General features: G+C 52.7%; 2 protein-coding genes across 2 annotated transcripts; both read left to right on the top strand.

The window, feature by feature from the left end:
- The first annotated feature begins 684 nt into the window (after positions 1 to 684).
- Positions 685 to 9,216, top strand: RAB42 (RAB42, member RAS oncogene family). Its single transcript, XM_006111975.5, has 2 exons — positions 685 to 2,096; positions 6,361 to 9,216. Exons 1-2 carry the CDS (start codon positions 1,849 to 1,851, stop codon positions 6,782 to 6,784), a joined length of 672 nt encoding a protein of 223 aa, XP_006112037.1. The 5' UTR covers positions 685 to 1,848; the 3' UTR covers positions 6,785 to 9,216.
- A 2,265-nt stretch (positions 9,217 to 11,481) lies between these two features.
- LOC102456424 (ras-related protein Rab-39B-like) lies at positions 11,482 to 17,424 on the top strand. Its single transcript, XM_006111977.5, has 2 exons — positions 11,482 to 11,963; positions 16,699 to 17,424. Exons 1-2 carry the CDS (start codon positions 11,749 to 11,751, stop codon positions 17,129 to 17,131), a joined length of 648 nt encoding a protein of 215 aa, XP_006112039.2. The 5' UTR covers positions 11,482 to 11,748; the 3' UTR covers positions 17,132 to 17,424.
- Positions 17,425 to 18,178: the final 754 nt, after the last annotated feature.

The raw sequence follows: 18,178 nt of genomic DNA, 5'->3' as shown, positions 1-18,178 counted from the left end.
CACAAGCTACACTAAACCCTGATATGGGATGGTTGGGACAAAGGCGTGTTGCCCCAACACAGTTGTTTGAGTCCATCTGGTTGCCAACATGAGACTTCCCAAGGCGAGTGCTGGTCATTGGGGTCTTGCCAAGACTAGACTTCCCATCGCCCCCTGCCCTACAGTGTCCCACTGCTGCAGCCCCGTCCTCATACATGTGGTGGGAGCTCTAGTGTAGGCAGTGCGCTGGGATTTGAAAAGTGCTGCTCTTGCTCAGGAATTAGTCTGGGGAGACTGGCCTGTTCTGAGCAGAATGATCCCAACGGTCCCTTCTGGCCGTGGAATCTCTGCATTTTAGTTACCATCCCAGGTAGACAAGCTCATCTGCCCAAGGTCTCCCCCAGTGCTGCTATCAGTGGGGACTGCAACAGGGGAAATGTTAAGGGGCAGAGGAAAACCTAGTGAAAACCCAGCCGGGAGCCAGCACAGACAAACAACAGGACGGAGCCGTGCGGCCCTCACTCCCAATCCACGGCTGGGCTTTCTGCTCTCCAACTGGGCTCCACAGAGCACTTGCTGGGGATCTGTGGAGAGCTGGCTAGGCCAGGGGTTTCCAAATGACGGGTCGTGACCCAGGAGTGGGGGGTGGAATGTCGGGCACTGGGTCTCGCTGCACCAGGGGGGTCAGGTGAGCAGGGGGGGGGGGGGGAGGCTAAGGCAGCTCCCTGCCTGGCCTGGCTCTGCAGACCACACTGCACCCCTAGCAGCAGGCCCAGCTCCTAGGTGGGGTGTGTGGAGAGCGCACAGGGGTCCTCGCGCTGCCCCGAGCACTAGCTCTGCGCTCTCATTGGCTGGGAACCTGCTGCCGGCTGCTTCTGGGGTGCAGCGTGGCCTGTGGTGCCAGGAAAGGCAGGAAGCTGCCTTAACCTCCTGCCCCCACTGCACTGCTGCCAGGGAGCCAATTGAGCCCCTGCCCCAGCCCTGTTCCCCCAAAGCCAGAGCTTCCTTCTACACCCTAAAGCTCCCATCCTCAGCCCCACCTGGAGCCTACACTGTTGGGTCGGAGCATCAACAGTTTTCTTCAACTGGGTCATGAGAAGAAAAGTTTGCAAACCGCCGGGCTCTTGCCTAACACTAGCTTCTGGATCCGTAACTGCTGCAGCTGCCGCGTGGCCGCCGGGGCTAGTGAATGGGAGGGGAGATGGTCTCTATTTGAATGCCAATCACTGAATGTTCTTTCAGTTCCCTTGGATAACTGAGGTCGGGGGCTGACTGGCACAAATGCGAAGAAAGACCCAAATAAGAACAGTTCACGGTGACATGGGACCAGACAAAAAGACCAAAGAGGATCTAAATCCCTCCATGTTTCAGGGCCTAAAACAGCAGCCTATGGGCAGGATGAAGCTTCTCTTACGGGCAGAGCTGCCCACTGTGGGGTTTCCTGCGCAGAGACAGGGCACCGGATCAGATGGACCCCAGCTCCAATCTGGTCTGACAACGGCTACATTCCTAGAATTGCATCCCCCCCCCAGCTTGACAGTAATCTGATCCAGAGGAGTTGTCTGTTTGTTGGCTGGGGGTGGGGGAAGGTGATAGGGACTGAGGCTGGGGGCGTGACTCTCTCCCCATAGAAGAACTTTGCTCCCAGAGAGGACTCCACTAGGGTGGGGTGGGAGGAGGTTAATGAGATGAGGGTGGAGACCTCTGGTTAAATTCCCTCTCCTTTGTCTCTCTCAGTCATTCCATGCCAGGGTCTGGGCCTGTGACCTCCTCCAGGCCAACTCGCCCCAGGCTTCCTGTGGGGAATCGGTGCCCTAAACCAAAGGCTGCTCCAGTCCCCCCAAACCCAGCCCCTCTGCCCCTCCTGGCATGGAGCCAGTCCCATCCCCTCCGGTCTCTAACCTGAATGGCAACTGGCACTACCAGTTCCGGATCATCCTGCTGGGGGATTCCACCGTGGGCAAGTCCTCGCTGCTGAGGCGCTACACTGAGGGCTGCTTCATCCCGGCTCCCTGCCCCACCGTGGGCGTGGAATTCTACAGCAAGATGATGGAGCTGCCTCCCGGCATCAAGGTGAAGCTGCAGCTTTGGGACACAGCTGGCCAGGAGAGATTCAGGTGAGGAGGAACCTGGGGACCAGAGACCAGATCACCCCATTTCACCCCACACGCCCTGGGCCAGAGCAGCGGAGCCACCTTAGGCTGCAGGTTGACACGCCTGCGCCCACATTCCCACCAAGCACACACACACACACACACACACACACGTACACACACACATATATACACACACACACACACGTACACACACACACGTACACACACACACGTATACACACACACTTCTAACTTTTCTGGTGTAGGCACTGCCGTGAGATAGGAACCTTTAGAAATCTCTGAGACGGCTCCTCCCCATACTGCTCCAGTCCTCAGAGACCAGATCCCTTCAGAGACAGAAACATGCACAGAGAGAACCCTCCGCCTCCCCAGAAACACAGGTCTCCTGCCTTTCCCCCAGACGACACCCCCTCCCCATAGCTGGGGACCCAGCTCACCAGCTTCAGACCAGTTTCCTTCATCCCAACTCTCAGGGGATCCCTGATCTGGTGCTTTCCCTTGTCTGAGCAAACTCTTTGAAGGTTTTTGTTTCCAGTTTTCTTTTCTTTACAGCTGGGGCAGTCTCATGCTGTAGCATTATCATGCGCATGATGAAGTCACTCAGTCACGCTTGTGTGATTGTACAGACGGGTCCGGGGGAGGGGTTGCGTTGCAATTGGGAAGCTTGATTTTTTCTTATACTTCGGGTCAGTTTCAACTGCCAGTAACTGTCCCTCCCTCCTCTCCCCCACCCCCCGGTTTGTGTTGGGAAACAGGGTTTCTTCTGGAGAAAGCAGCAGGAAGGAGAGTGAAGTCAGCACAGGGAACCTTGGTGCCTAGAAGGCAGGGTTTCCTGTTGTTGCCCGTGTGGGGAGGAGGATGGTTTTCTTCCCTGATTCCTGTAGGCTGGAGAAATAATTCAGGGAGTGTGAAAGGGGTGCAGTGTAGACACAGCCCCTATGTATGGGCCTGGGCTGCTGCAGAGCTTTAGGCAGGCCCTTAGCTCTGCAAACAGCCCCACTGAAATAGCTGCAGCCGAGGTTTGCACCCGACAGCACTTTGGGATGTGCTGGGTTTCTGCCACAAGAGGACAGCTCGTGAGCTGGGCTTCTGGGGTGCAGCTGTGGGCACGGTCCTAAGCGGGGGATGGGAAGCCCCAAGCCCGTGTGAGCCCTAAGGGGTGAATGAGAAACTAGCACTGAACTCCAGGCCTGCTCCCCTCGCCCCGTGGCCCGCACGCTACATGGCGCGCACCAACGGATCTGGACGAGGGCCTAGGATAGGTGCCTGGTGCCTCAGGGATTTCGGCGCCTGACTCCTCCGGGCCAGAGGCCTGGAAACCCCCCATTCAAGTGCTGCCGTAACACAGCGAGGGGGGCAGTTTTACAGAGTTTCTAAAACTTCTCTGCACCATGACCCCCCCCCAACAAAATTGACGGCATGATCCCAGGCTGGGGGGCCAAACCAGCGCGTGGGCTTCCGCACTGGCAGGGAGTGGGGGTGGGCTACAGTCTGAGGGCCGAGGGGGTGGGGATCCGACTTTGGCTTCCGCCCCAGGCTCCAGCAAGTCTCACACCAGCTTTGGCACCCCCATGAAATGGGGCTGTGACCCCCGCTGGGTCCTGCACCACAGTCTGAGAACGGCTGGCCTCGCCCAGCGGGTTTCAGAGGACGGCTCGCGACTCAGCACGGGGTGCTGGAATGTGGGGCACTGGGGCTCCTTGCTGCAGGGGGATCAGGTGACCAGTGGGTGGGTGGGGGGCAGATTTGCACTGCTCCTCAGAAGCGGCTGGCAGCCTTGGCCCCCCTTCTAGGTGAATGAGAGGCAGAAAAATGCACAGGGCTGTGTGCACTGCCCCGGGCTCTAGCTCCACACTCCCGTTGGCTGGGAACCTGCTGCCGGCTGCTTGTGGGGCGCAGCCTGGTCTGCGGTGCCAGGACAGGCGGGAACCTGCCTTAGACCCCCTGCTGCACCGCTGACTGGGGACTGCTCAAGGCAAGCCCCTCCTGCGCCTGCCCTGACAGCCCCCAAAGCCAGAGCCCCCTCCTGTGCCCCAAAGTTCCCCTCCTCAGCTCCACTCAGGAGCCCACCTCTAGTCAAATGATGGTGGGTCATGGGCACCAATGATTTTCTTCAACTGCATCATGAGAACGAAAGTTTGAAAACCACAGGGCTAAAGCCTACCTCCCTAGGCCAGACCCTCAGGCCCATCTGAGCTGCGCGTGGACTGAGTATGTGAGGCACATGGGTGGTTTTATGCCAGCTCTTCAGCTCCCTGATCCAGGAGCCAGCTTGTGGCCCAATTTAGAGATGTCTGGGGGTTGCTCTAAATTACACCCAGAGGTCATTCTGGCAGCCACAGGAATATCAGCCATGGCCTCCTTTTCCTGGCCATGTTGAGGACAGAGTAGGGCAGCAATATAGAATTGTGACATCCATCTTGTATAACTCAAGGATTTCTCTTATGCAAGGAGACTCCCCAGCCAGCCAGTGGAGTTGGCTTCTTGGCCACTTTGCTGTGTTGTAGGAGAGCATCTGACCCATAAAGCAAGTCTTTCATAGATCAGCTCCCAGGGGAAAAAAATCCCTCTTACCATAGGTCCTTTGAGATGGATAAAATAGTGCCCCTGTTTGTCTCTGCGTGATGTCTGCAGAAAGTCTGGACTTGTTCTTTTCTGTTAGTGTTTTACATTAGACCGTGTCAGGACCATCATGTCTTGTCTTCCCTTGTTCTGCCAAAGGGCAACTTGAAGCACCAGAGACGTGGAGCGGGAGGTTTCTCAGCCCTTAACTCAATGGGCGATGGTAGTTAATCTTTAACACAAAATGCTTTTCTCCACCGTGTGTGCAAAGCGTTTGAGTCAGAGAAATGTTGCCCAAAAAGCGTTTCAGGACATTTGACTACAAATTTGCCTGTTTAATTCATCCACTTTTATTTCTTTGCCATCTCTGGTAAAGGTATTTTGGAGCCTAACTCCTACTGAAATCAGTGGAGATTAGAATCCTAATTCTTCTGCGATATGGGTTTGGAGCCACAGTTTGGTCTCCAGTTGTCCATAGAATCTTGCAGGAAAAGCAAAAAGAGGTGAGATCTGAATTTCTAAAGTAAAAGGTAAATGGAGGAAGGGGAGACTCCCAGAGCTATGTCATTAAGCAGCAAGGCAGGGCCGGGCCCCTATTTTGTGAGGGTTGAAAGTGATGTGTGACCCAGAAGCCCCAGGGTCTTGAAAGACTAGCTCTAGTCCCTGGATGGCAGCTTCAGCAACACAAAGCTTCTGAGGGGTCTGTTTTGGGACCGGTTCTGTTCAATATCTTCATCAATGATTTAGATATTGGCATAGAGAATACGCTTATTAAGTTTGCTGATGATACCAAGCTTGGAGGGGTTGCAACTGCTTTGGAGGATAGGACCATAATTCAAAATGATCTGAATAAATTGGAGAAATGGTCTGAGGTAAACAGGATGAAAAGTTAAATAAGGACAAATGCAAAGTGCTCCACTTAAGAAGGAACAATCAGTTTCACACATAGAGAATGGGAAGCGACTGTCTAGGAAGGAGTACGGCAGAAAGGGATCTAGGGGTTATAGTGGACCACAAGCTAAATATGAGTCAACAGTGTGTCACTGTTGCAAAAAAAGCAAACATGACTCTAGGAAACATTAACAAGAGTGCTGTGAGCAAGACACGAGAAGTCATTCTTCCGCTCTACTCTGTGCTGATTCGGCTTCAGTTGGAGTATTGTGTCCAGTTCTGGGCATCGCATTTCAAGAAAGATGTGGAGAAATTGGAGAAGGTTCAGAGAAGAGCAACAAGAATAATTAAAGGTCTAGAGAACATCACCTATGAAGAAAGACTGAAAGAATCGGTCTTGTTTAGTTTGGAAAAGAGAAGATTGAGGGGGGACATGATAGCTGTTTTCAGGTATCTAAAAGGGTGTCACAAGGAGGAGGGAGAAAACTTGTTCTTCCTGGCCTCTGAGGATCGAACAAGAAGCAATGGGCTTAAACTGCAGCAAGGGAGGTTTAGGTTGGACATTAGGAAAAAGTTCCTAACTGTCAGGGTGGTTAAACACTGGAATAAATTGCCAAGGGAGGTTGTGGAGTCCCTGGAGATATTTAAGAGCAGATTAGATAAATGTCTATCAGGCATGGTCTAGACAGTACCTTGTCCTGCCGTGAGGGCAGGGGACTGGACTCGATGACCTCTTGAGGTCCCTTCCAGCCCTAGTATCTATGAGATCCCCGGGTGAAGGGGCACTGAGCTGTTACGTTTGTGTTCCCAGGTGCATTACCAGGTCTTTCTATCGGAACGCGGTGGGCGTGCTGCTGGTGTTTGACATGACCAATCGGAAGTCCTTCGAGCACATCATTGAGTGGTACCACGAAGTGGCCAGCATCCAAATTATGGAGAAGGTCGTCTTCCTCCTGATTGGCCACAAAAGTGACTTGAAGTCAGACTGCAAAGTCTCCGCCGAGGAAGCGGAAGGGCTGGCAGCCTCCCTGGGCATAGGCTTCATTGAAACATCTGCCAAAAGCAATAGCAATGTGGACTTGGCCTTCGAGACCTTGACCAACACCATCTACGAAGCGCTGAAGAACAAGGAGATCGACTTGCAGGAAGGCTGGGAGGGGGTGAAGGTGATTCACAAGAGAACCTGCAACCCCCAGAAGAAGAGGCGAAAACCACAAGAAAAATGCCAATGTTAACCCAGCATCTAGGCGCGAGGACCTGGCAGGAGAGGGTGGGGGGATGAAAGTGGTGGGGGAGGGGCTGATTGAGAAATAAACTAGAGAAGGGGTCTCTAGGAAGAATAACTCCCCCCCCCCCCGACCCTTCTTTACGTGCCCCCTATAGGTGGAGAACAGGAATCGAGTGAGGCAGCACAGACTAGTTGCCAGAGGCTTTCCCTTGGTTTGGAGCGGGGAAGGCCCCTTTAATACACTACAGGATTGGCTCTGATGCTTTTTAATTAACTTTTTTAAAAATGAATTTTAGGACTAAGAAGATTGTTAGGAATGTGCAGCTTTTCAAACATCCGTGTACTTGCACAGGTGAGCTGCCAGCCTTGCTGGGCCGCCTGGGCATGATGGGTGGAGGCTCCATGCTCCCAGAAGAGATGGAGCCTTGGGCAGAAAGGGGGCAACTGGCCCTTGCTGCCTGGACCACACTGGCCTCCTCCAGAGCATACCACATAGGGCTCCAGGGCTGATTTAAAGGGGAACCTGCCCCTCTACCTTACTGCTGGTAGGCCCTTTATCCCACCTGCCCCAGTGCTGCCTGTCCTGACCCGAGGCAACCTGGGTCTTGAACCAGCAGCCCTGTCCTCCCCAGGTGGGAGCCCCTAGCCACTAGGCCACACAGGAACCCACCCCTCTACCTTACTGCGGGTAGGCCCTTTATCCCGCCTGCCCCAGCGCCACCCAACCAGAGCCGACCTGACCCCGGGGGACCCAGGACTCTGTGCTCCCCAGGCACCTTTTTGAAGTGCCAAGTCCTGGAGCTTTTTCCCCCTTTGCAGCTCTCCCCCGGTAGGCAGGCATGTGCCTGCATCAAATACACCAAACAGCTGAGTGATTCAGTGGGGCCTTGATCCTGAGCAGCGTCCCCAGAGTGGTCCAGCATTACATGGGATTCAGTCCAAAACTCCCTGTTTTACTGAAACATCTCAGAGAGCCCAGCTTCCCAAGGAAACCATCATGGCCAGATTTGGGGCCTCAGGAGCGTGGTGACTGGAAGAATTCTCAGGACACGATGAAGCAGATTAGATGTTCACAGAGGGTGGAACTCAGATGTAGAGATCAGTGCAGAGGGGTGAAATTCATCCCTTTGCAAAGGGCCAGCATTGTGCTTATGCACTACTTTAATTGTGAAATGAATTGCTCATTCTCTAGTGTAACCCAACAAAACTATTTGCTCTGGACTGAGGAGGCGTTAAAAGTACGTTATTAGTATTCCGCCAAGATGGGGGCCCCATTGTACTAGGTGCTATTCAACATAGAGCAAGAGACAGTCCCTGCCCAAAGGGGCTTGCAATTAAAATACATAAAGGGGTGGGGAAGGGAAACGAGGCACAGAGCAGGGAAATGACTGGCCCAAGCTCATGAGGCAGACCTAGGAACAGAACCTATGTCTCCTGACTGTCCCATCTGGCAGCCACACATGCTGGGCCATCATGTGCCTAACTAGCCTGCTGGTTAGATTGCATTTGAATACTTTAAAACTGCTGCAGTAAACTCCCAGAGATAGATTGCCTCTCCCTTCCCCCGTACAACGTTATAGATTTCAGTGGCACAGACTGGATCTAACGAGAGACATTATGGTACCGTACTGCATCTAGTTAGAAAAATCTCAGCTCTGTTCCACCGTACCCCAGCATACTGCATCTCTTGACTCAAGCTAGCATTAACCTCTCTAGTGAAACCTGACCCATGGGAAAACCCCTCCTGCTGACCAGGTAAAGCCAAGAGTTAACCTCAGTGTATTTTACTGGTGCCTGTTACTCTTGTTCGTGGGTACGAAGCTGTGCTACATGTGGACTAGTGCAATCGCTGCTACTTACATCTCCAGCTTGTATGGATTTGTCATTAAAAACAAGTCATGGTTTCTTTGTATAATGTGGTGCTTCCTTCAAGACTGGGGGATAGGGAGGGAGAAACGGTGCCAGGTTATACAGCAAAAGGCCTCTGCACTTCTGTGGTTCCATTTTATCAGAGTACAAAGCAGTCTATACAGTTTTTAATTTCCCTCCTGGGAAGAGTGGAAATATTATGTTCATTTTATGGATGGGTAAACTGAGGCACAATAAAGGCAAGTGACTTGATCAGAAGAATGGCAAGGCCAGAAGTCCTGATGTCTAGGCCCTCTTCCCTACTCAATATTTTGCCCTTTCTCTCCTTTGAAATAATTTTAAACTTTGCATTTCAATTATCATGTTAGGGGATGAGCTAATATGTTGGCTTTAGTCTAACCGTCACATTTCTTAGAAAGCCCCTGCTGCAGTATCTGGTCCCGTTGGTGATTAATTTCTGCAATAATCACGTTTCTTTTTGCTTGGGTTAATGCGGCACTGGAGACAGGGAGATAATTATGTGAGACTCTGTTAATGCAGGGAAGTTCTATGGCTGTCCAATGTATTTGAGTTTAAGTCTTTGTGGGCTGGAGCCTACTTGGTCAGGAAAGCTTATGCCCAAATAAAGGGGTTAGTCTTCGAGATGCCACTGGACTCCTTGTTGCTTTTGCTGAAACAGACTAACTGGGTTACTCCTCTGAAACTTGCCTCTGAGGTCTGTGTTATGCAGGGGATCACAGATAATCATAGTGGCCTCTGATAACCTTAAACTGTGAAAAGCTGGACAAAAACTGGACAGGATCTCCCTAATCTATTTTCTTCCGGTTCTTACACTGCTCTCATCACTTGCCTCGCAGGGTCCCTTTCCCACCAAGGGCGAGCAGAGAGCAAGTATCAGGCCCCCGTGTAAGATAAAGCCCCAAATCTTGGGACTGGTGTATTTGGTCACTCTGTTCCCAACCCCTCCGGCATGGAATTTCCATGGAGCCACAAGGGGAAAGTGTTGCAGCAGGAAGCGTTGTAATGGGGGAGTTTAAGCAACAGCCCCGTGGGGTTATGTCTGCTTGGCACCTCTGAGGCAGTAAGGACGGTGCCTGAGCCGCTGCTTTCAAATCTGTGGGGTGAACTTGGGCTCAGATTGGAGAGAAGCTGGAGCTGATTCAACTACAAGTATTTTGCAGGCCCAATCAGCCGCCCGGGCACGAGGCACGGCGTGTGTTAATGCATACGACCTGTGGCATTCGGGTGCATAGGCGTGAACACAACACAACACATACCATGGTGTGTCTTACAAGTCTCGGGGGGTGCGGGCTGTGTTAATATGTCACTGAAAAAACTGAAAAAAGCAATGGAGAGTCCTGCAGGCCTTAGAGACTAACAAAACAGCTAGATGGTATCATGAGCTTGCATGGGCACAACCCACTTCTTCATTGGAATGGCGCAAGGAGTCCAGAGTTACAAATAAGTAGCAGAAAAAGAGGGAAGATGGGGAGGAAAAGAGGGGAAAAATCTTGTCAGTGAGAGTGTCTGTGCTAAATAAGGCTAATAGAGTGGGCTGTGAGTGCCCAATACTTAGTGTTGATGACATTTGGGTGTCTTGAACTGGATGGGCCATTCTATTCAACACCCAAATGACATCAACACTAAGTTTCGGGCACTTACAGCCCACCCTATTAGCCTGATATAGCACAGGCACTCTAATTGACAAGATTTTTTTCTCCGTTTTTTTTCTGCTATTTATTTGTACCTCGGACCCCTTGCTCCATCCCTCTGAAGAAGTGGGCTGTGCCCACGAAAGCTCATCATACCATCTACATTTTTCGTTAGTCTCTAAGGTGCTGCAGGACTATTTGCTGTTTTTTAAGTTGGTGTCTTGTTGCATAAACATTCTCCCAAGGGAAACCAGTGGTACTGACAACAGGTCTCTGCTTACCCCCAGGTGCTTGGCTCATGCCCACAGTGGCTGCAGCAGGACAGTTATCAAGGGAATGAGAAACTCTTTTAAATATTCTCTATACCAGCATGCTAAAATGTAGCCTGTCTCTAGTGCTTTGCAGCCAAAGAGCTCAACTCTGGACTGACTGAGGGCTTGTTCACAATCTGTAATAAAGTAGGGTGTGGATTTAAAATAGATTTAACTATTCCTGATTAAACCTGTGAGCGTGAATGCTCCTTCTGGAATAAGAGTGTCTACACACAAGGATGTGTGTAGATTTCTGGAGGTCCAGGACATAATCTGAATTGGAGGTTCCCCCTCTTCTCCTGAGTGCCAGGGTGATGGTTAGATGGGGAGTCCAACAGCACCTCTCCCATAGGGCCAGGCCCAGCTCCCTATGCTGAGTGTCATGATACAGCTTGGCTCGTTTGGCCTGGCCACCACTTGATCATGCCGGAGGTTGGGGCCAATTGGAGGGAGTGGGGTGGGCCGTGGGGCACAGGAGCACAGTGAAACTGAACACCTGCTGCTGGGCCGTGGCTGAGGCCCCGGGCACCATGTTACAAATCTGCTCTCCCGGATGAGAAATCCGGGACAAGCTGCCCCGTTTGCCCCCTCTTGTCCACACATGGCATTTGTCATTCAGGGGGGGAGTGTTCTGGGAGAGCTCCCCAGTGAGGCCAGTACTCTTGTTGTACATGGGTGGGGAACCCGCGGCCCAGAGACAGAGAGTGGCAGGTCCTAGAGCAGAACCCAGAGTCACCTGGCGCCCAGGCCTCCCTCGCAGCAAGGCCCCCCAGGTAATCTAATCTCACTCCAACCGGCTTCCTCTTCCCCGCGCTTTGCATCTGTTTTGCTCCTTCCTCTCCTCTGACACTGGGCCCAGTGTCTCTGAACCAGGCGGGGGAGAGACAGGCCTGACGGCGAGTGTCGGAGCAGCATGTGCTCTCTGCCTTCCCTGTCTATAAACACCCTGCGCCCAGCGGGAGGGGTGGCAGCTGCCTGCCTGGACATGAGCTAGTGCAGCTCCCAGCCTTCCGGCACCAGCTCAAGCAATCTCGCTCCACTTCCAGCAAGTCCCAACCAGCCGCGCCGCAGGATTTCGCTCCCCTCTCTCCAGGCTCCGTGCGGCTTCCAGGCAGCGCTGACCCGCTGTGCTACTCCCCATGGATTCGCTCTGGCACTACCAGTTCCGCATCATCATGCTGGGGGACTCCACGGTGGGGAAGTCGTCCCTGCTGAAGCGCTACACCGAGGGCGCCTTCCTCGACTCCATCAACCAGACCGTGGGGGTGGATTTCTACGTCCAGTTTGTGGAGCTTGAGCCCGGGCTCCGGATCAAGCTGCAATTCTGGGACACGGCTGGGCAGGAGCGATTCAGGTGGGTTTGCCGGGAGCAGAGGTGAAGGGATTGGGGGGGGGGGGGGGGCAGCAGGGGGCTTTTTGAAGAGCGGGCAGGGGCCCAGTGTGCAATAGGGCAGGGCCTGGAAGAAGTTGAAGTTCCTTTCACCCCTGCCGGGGAGGGTTAGAGAGGCGTGGGCAGGACCGAGCCAGAGCCAGCAAAGGGAGCGTTAAAGCTGCAATGGGGATTAATACAGATGCAGGAAATGCCGAGCTACCGCACAGGCTGATATTTTCTTGAGTGAATCATGCTGGGGAACAGGCCCGAAGACCAAAGGCCTCAGAGTAGAAAAAGCACGGGCCACGGCTCGGTTAACTTCGCCCCTGCTGCCCTCTGCCGATGCGCCTCTTGCATCCTAGCCCAACTTGGAGGGACCCTAGAGAATCTCTCAGATTCAGCTAGGGTTGCCAGGTAGACCCCATTTAAAAAACGAACGGGAGACGGCCAGGAGGGGGGCGGGGCTGGCCAGGAGGGGGGCGGGAAACAGAGCTGGCAGGGCGGGGGGGTGGGGAGCTGAGGGCCACGGGGCTGGCTGGCAGGAAGAGGGGGCCGGAAGCAGAGGTGGGGGGGGATTGGGGGCCGTGGGGCTGGAGGGGAGGATGGGGAGGACAGAAGAAGAGGGGCAGGAAGCAGAGCTGGTGGGGGGACGGAGGGGTGCAGCCACTGGCCACAGCCGGAGTCCTTCTGGCCACACCCCCAGCAGGCGCTCCCTTTACTTGCCAGCAGAAGCCGGGCGGGGGCACGGGCGGGGGCGGGGCTGGGAGCCGCTCCCCCCGCCCGGCTTCTGCTCCCAACCAGAGGCTCCCAGCTGGGAGGCGGGGCCGCGATTGGCGCCATCTGTCCGGTAGAAACATTCAGACAATACCGGACACGTGCAATGTCCGGTATTTTGTGAATTTCCGGCTGGGCGCCGGAGGGAAGCCTGGCGGGGGCGGGGGAGCAACATGGGACCAGCGGAGCCTCCGGTCCCATGCAAAATCCGGGCCAGGGGGTGGTGGGGAAACAGAGGAAGAGGGGCGGGAAGCAGACCTGGCGGGGGAGTCCCGGCGCCCGCCCTGTCCCACCTCACCCGGCTTTTCCACGCGACCGCAGGGCTCCCAAAGCCAATCACGCTCCGGCTCCCAGTCACCCCTCCACCCCCGCCAGGCTTCTCTCCGGCGCCCAGCCAGAAATTCACAAAATACCGGACATTGCACGTGTCCGCTATTGTCTGAATGTTTCTACCGGACAGACGGTGCAAATACCGGACTGCCCGGTAGAAAACCAGATGCCTGGCACCCCATGGCCACTCAGCCCGCAAAGAACACAGCTGGTGCCAGGCAGGAGGGTGGTTTCATCAGCAGGGAACCAGACAGGGCCCCAGCTCCCAGCTCATTTAACCGGGGCTGTACTCAGGGATCACAGGGCTCTTTAGTGCATGCTGGGGGGTTTAAAGGCCTCTCTTCAGGGGCTCTCCTCCTCCCAGGGTCTCAGTGCATGTGTCCTGCCCTGCTAGGGCACAGTCGGGGAGACTCGCCACCTTGCCCAGCCAACACGGCTCCGTTGCCCAGAGCAGAGGTGCGGCGTGGGAGGGCGCAGGGCTCCAGCATGTCCTGTGTATCACAAGACTAGTTCTGAGAACCGTCGATACACAACGAGTCTTCTCTGCCAGGCTGGGGCCCTGTCAGGCGGAGTCGCTCCAGCCAGCCATGCTGTGGGCCCCTACTCAGCCCACCTGCCCCAGAGCAGGACTTGAGGGCTCCGTGCTGGGGTGCGACTCTTCCCCTCTGAATATCACTATCTGAGCCCTCCTGTGCCCCGCCAGTGGCTTTAGCGGGAGCCGGCTTCACCCTGCTCCTCAGGGAGGCGGGGAGGGATTGTTGGGCCTGAGAGGGGCATTGCGGCCCCGTGGCTGAGCCTGCCAGGCCAGGGGCCACGTGTGATACATACTAGGGCCACCAACTGTCTGCTCACACCAAGCCAAACACCCTTGCCTTGCCCTGTCCCTGCGGTCCTCCCCCCCCACTCATTCCTTCCCTCCCTCCCCCTCCCCCACACTCACTCTCTTTCACAAGTTGGGGCTGGGGTGCTGGAGGTGGCGCTGGGCTGAACTGGGGGTGCAGAAAGGGTTGTGGCGTGCAAGCTGTGTGAGGGAGTTTGGTGCTGGAGGAGGCTCAGGCCTGGGGTGGGGGGTGGCTGGGCTGTGGGAGGAGGAGAGGGATGCAGGGTTTGGCTGGATGGCGCTTATCTTGGGCAGCTGCTGACTGGCAGTACACTCATTTTAACATCCCTACTTCATACCGGTATAACTAGAGCCCTGCAAATGTGCAGATTTCTGCTTTATATCTGTGGGGACCCACTTCCGTGGATATGGATGCAGATATCCGCAGCTCATTTTGGTGTGTGGACACTCTTAGTCTGGAGTAAGTCTCTACACACAACGTCATGGGTAGATTTCTGGAGGCTCAGGGAATAATCTCAATTAGAGCTCACCTTTGTGGATGCAGATACAAATTTTGTATCTAGAACCCAGCAAATTTGTGGATATGCGCTTTATATCCCCAGATATGGATATCTGCTTTATATCCCCAGATATGGATATCTGCGGCTCATTTTTGGATGCAGATAACAAATTTTGTGTCCGTGCAGCATTCTAAGTATAGCGCCACAGATCCACGGCAGTGCAGGTGAAATTCCTGGGGACTGGACTGAGGCCAGCTAGAATCATAGAATCATAGAACTGGAAGAGATCTCATCAAGTCCAGCCCCCAGCCTCTAGCTGTCCAGTCCACACTCATGACTCTTAAGTCCAGCACCCCAGGGCTCCATCAGAGATCTTGCGTTAAAGTAGTTGCACAAGAGAGTGTCTATACTGGCATGTGCTTTTGCGCAAGAGCATCCATGCCAGTGTAGACGCTCTCTTGCACAAGAAAGCTCTGATGGCCATTTTAACCATAGGACTTTCTTGCACAAGAAATTCATGTTGCCTGTCTACACTGGCCTCTTGCACAAGAACAGTTGCGCAAAAGGGCTTATTCCTGAGCGGGAGCATCAGAGTTCTGGTGCAAGAAGCCCTGATTTCATACATTAGAACGTCAGTTTACTTGCGCAAGAACACGCGGCCAGCGTAGCCAGGCAGCAAGGTTTTGCGCAAGAGCGGCTGCTTTTGCGCAAGATCGCGCCAGTGTAGACACAGCCCAGGATACTAGGTGCAGAGTGTTCTGCTTCCTGAGCAAAGAGGATAATTATTAACCATCCATCTACCCCATTGAAAGGAGCAGGCTGTGCACCACTAAAGCAGGGGTCGTGGGAGCAAAGAGGCTTCTGAAGCCTCATTTATACTGGAGATTTGGCCAGTTTGTAACCAGTTAGTGACACAGACAGGTTTCCAGGACTTTCCCACGGGTGTGATTATTAGCACAAATGGGGCTCAGCTGTTTAATACCACTGTGCTGGAGCACACACAGACAACACAAGAGTAATGCCTGTGCTGTTGCCACTGCAGGTGGGGCCGCACCGGTAGTGAGGTAGCAGCAGCAGAGTTTCTAAAAGAGCTGCTCTCGTCAGAACCCAGACTGGCTGTAAACATGCTCTGTTCACACCCAGCATGGCTAATTCTCTGCCACCAGCAGCGTGAGCTAGCACAGCGAGTGCGGGAGAGTGGTTTGGAATAGAGACCCGACACTAATCACATCTGCATAACCAGCTCAGCCAGCTCTCTCAAGGCAGCAGAGTATTCCAGCATCCACTTCTCTATTTGATACTTGTGGGTATATCCTCCTGGTGCTCTACCCTCTGCCAGGGTCCTATGGCATAGCTGCCTGGATTTTCCTAATGTGTACTGATATGTAGGCAGCATGGCAGGAGCATAAACCAGGCTAAATGAGGGGAAAGAAAAGACGCACTGTGGCCACAAGTCAAGCAACTGGCACAGATGAGTCTTAGCTGTGTCACGAATCCAATACAACTTGTACAACAGACAGCTGTTCTAGTGCGGCATTCGGGCTAGCTACAAAACATTTCCAGCAAAACCATTTTGATGAAACAATTTGAGTTCTCCATAGGATGCAGCATTTTGTTTTGTGGGGTTTGTTTTGTTTGGACACGAGAAAGAGCTGCTTTCCTCACTATAGTAAAAAAAAAAAAAAAAGTCTCAAACCCAAAATATTTGCATTCAAAATGGCACCAAACCATCTCACAGGCAGTGTAGCTCAGGGGCTTTGTATGTCCTGGCTCATTTCTAGACAGACTACATCTCCCATGATGCACCATGACAAGGGATTCCTATGGGATAAATCACTGACCACCAACAAAGGAGAAAATGGTGCAGCATGGGAAATGTAGTCATCCAGGACAGTAGGAAGCAGAGCACCTGAAGTACAACTCCCATGAGGCAGTATACTGCCATTCTGCATTAAAGCTTTGGTTTTCAATATTCCACCAAAAAGCAGACATTTTCTGCAGCCAAACCACCCCCCAAAACAGTTCCACCAGGCACCCTGCACTGCCTCTGTACTATAAAGTGATAGAAATGTAGCCATGTTAGTCTGGTGTAGCTGAAGCAAAATACAGGACTGTGTAGCACTTTAAAGACTAACAAGATGGTTTAAAACCATCTTGTTAGTCTTTAAAGTGCTACATAGTCCTGTATTTTGCTTCTGTACTATAAAGATCTCCTTGGGAATATATAGCAATAGAGAATGCAGTCTCATGTTGTGCTGTTCTCATGTCCTAGGTCAGTGACACGCTCCTATTACCGCAACTCCGCTGGGGCAGTGCTGATGTTTGACCTGAGCAACCGAGCATCCTTTGAGAGCATCAGGGAGTGGCATCACGAGGTGACAGATACAGTGAAACCTTTCCATATGGTCTTTGTGCTGGTTGGGCATAAGAGCGACCTGGCAGCACAGCGCCAAGTTGAGCGAAAGGAGGCTGAGAAGCTGGCTTCCTCTCTGGGGGCAAAATACATAGAAACATCTGCTAAGAGCAACAGCAATGTGGAAGATGCCTTCCGGCTGCTGACCTTGGAAATCTATGAAGCTATGAAGGCTGGGGTGCTGAGTCCAAGCAATGATTGGGATGGAGTGAAAAGCAAACTGCCGCCCACAGAGCAGCCCAAAGTACAGAACCTGGAAAAACAAGAGAAGCAGAAGAAGTGCTCATGCTAGCCAGATATTGCAAACTAAGCAGCCAGAATGAGCTATCACCATCTACCTTGCCACAGGAGACTTGGCTGCCAGGCAGTACTCTATGGAATGACTGTCTCAAGAGCCAGTTCTAACAAGTTCGTTGTGCTCATTAATCTCTCTCAGGGAAAGCAACAAGCAGAACTGGAACGGATATTTCTATCCGCTCAAGTTCAAAAGCTACAGCGTTACACTGCTCTCTCGGTGCTTGAAGGCAATCCCAAATAGCAATCCAGTGGTCTACACACTGGGAAAGACAAATTGATACTTAGGTGCAAAGTTAAATATATTTTATTAATATTTCTGGTTGTCTTTATTATTCTAACAATTTAATGCAAAATATGCCAATGAAAATGGCAAATGTCCCCTGAGTGGCAATAAAGTGCAACCCTAGACTCAGGAGAGACCTGCAGATTCAGAGGGTATAAATCTCCATTCCTCTCGCCATCCTGGTTGTGAAGCACTTCCCAGCATTGATGCTCAGCGTGGAGTCTACAGAGCCAGCAACAGCACCTGAAGTACCCCCAGCTTCTCCCATTCTCAATGCAGCATCTCATTTTAAAACCTTCAAGTTAACATTATGTGGCTTTCTGCTGCAGGCCTGTCCTACCCAAATCATCCAGCCACCACTTCCCTCCCGTCACTGGACTTAAGTGACTGGACTTTGCAGAAAAGGACAAGGTTGCAAGTTTTGAATATGAAAACAGTCACTATCTGGGTAAAGCAACTCGACCCTCAGTCCTCAGATTTAGTAATCTGGTTCCACGGCCACAGGACCAGCTATTCCCCCTGGGCTGGATTCTTGTGACTAGGTAGGATGCTGAAAAGCCCATTACTGATTAAAATAAAGACCATGCCGGTAGCTTTTTAAAAAAAACTAGGATCTGTTGGCTTTGTAGGTGACTAGAAGAAATGAATTGAGCAGGTCTCCATCTAGTTCCAGACTAGACTGTGGTATGGGTACTACCAGTGGTATCCAAACTTGATATACCATCCATTCACTTAATTTTTTTTAAAGAGAGTGGTCCA

Source organism: Pelodiscus sinensis, chromosome 26 (assembly GCF_052426305.1).
Source record: "Pelodiscus sinensis isolate ZL-2025 chromosome 26, ASM5242630v1, whole genome shotgun sequence".
Taxonomy (NCBI): Eukaryota; Metazoa; Chordata; order Testudines; family Trionychidae; genus Pelodiscus; species Pelodiscus sinensis.
Note: the sequence above shows the minus strand (reverse complement) of the source record. Positions and strands in the feature narration are given on the sequence as shown.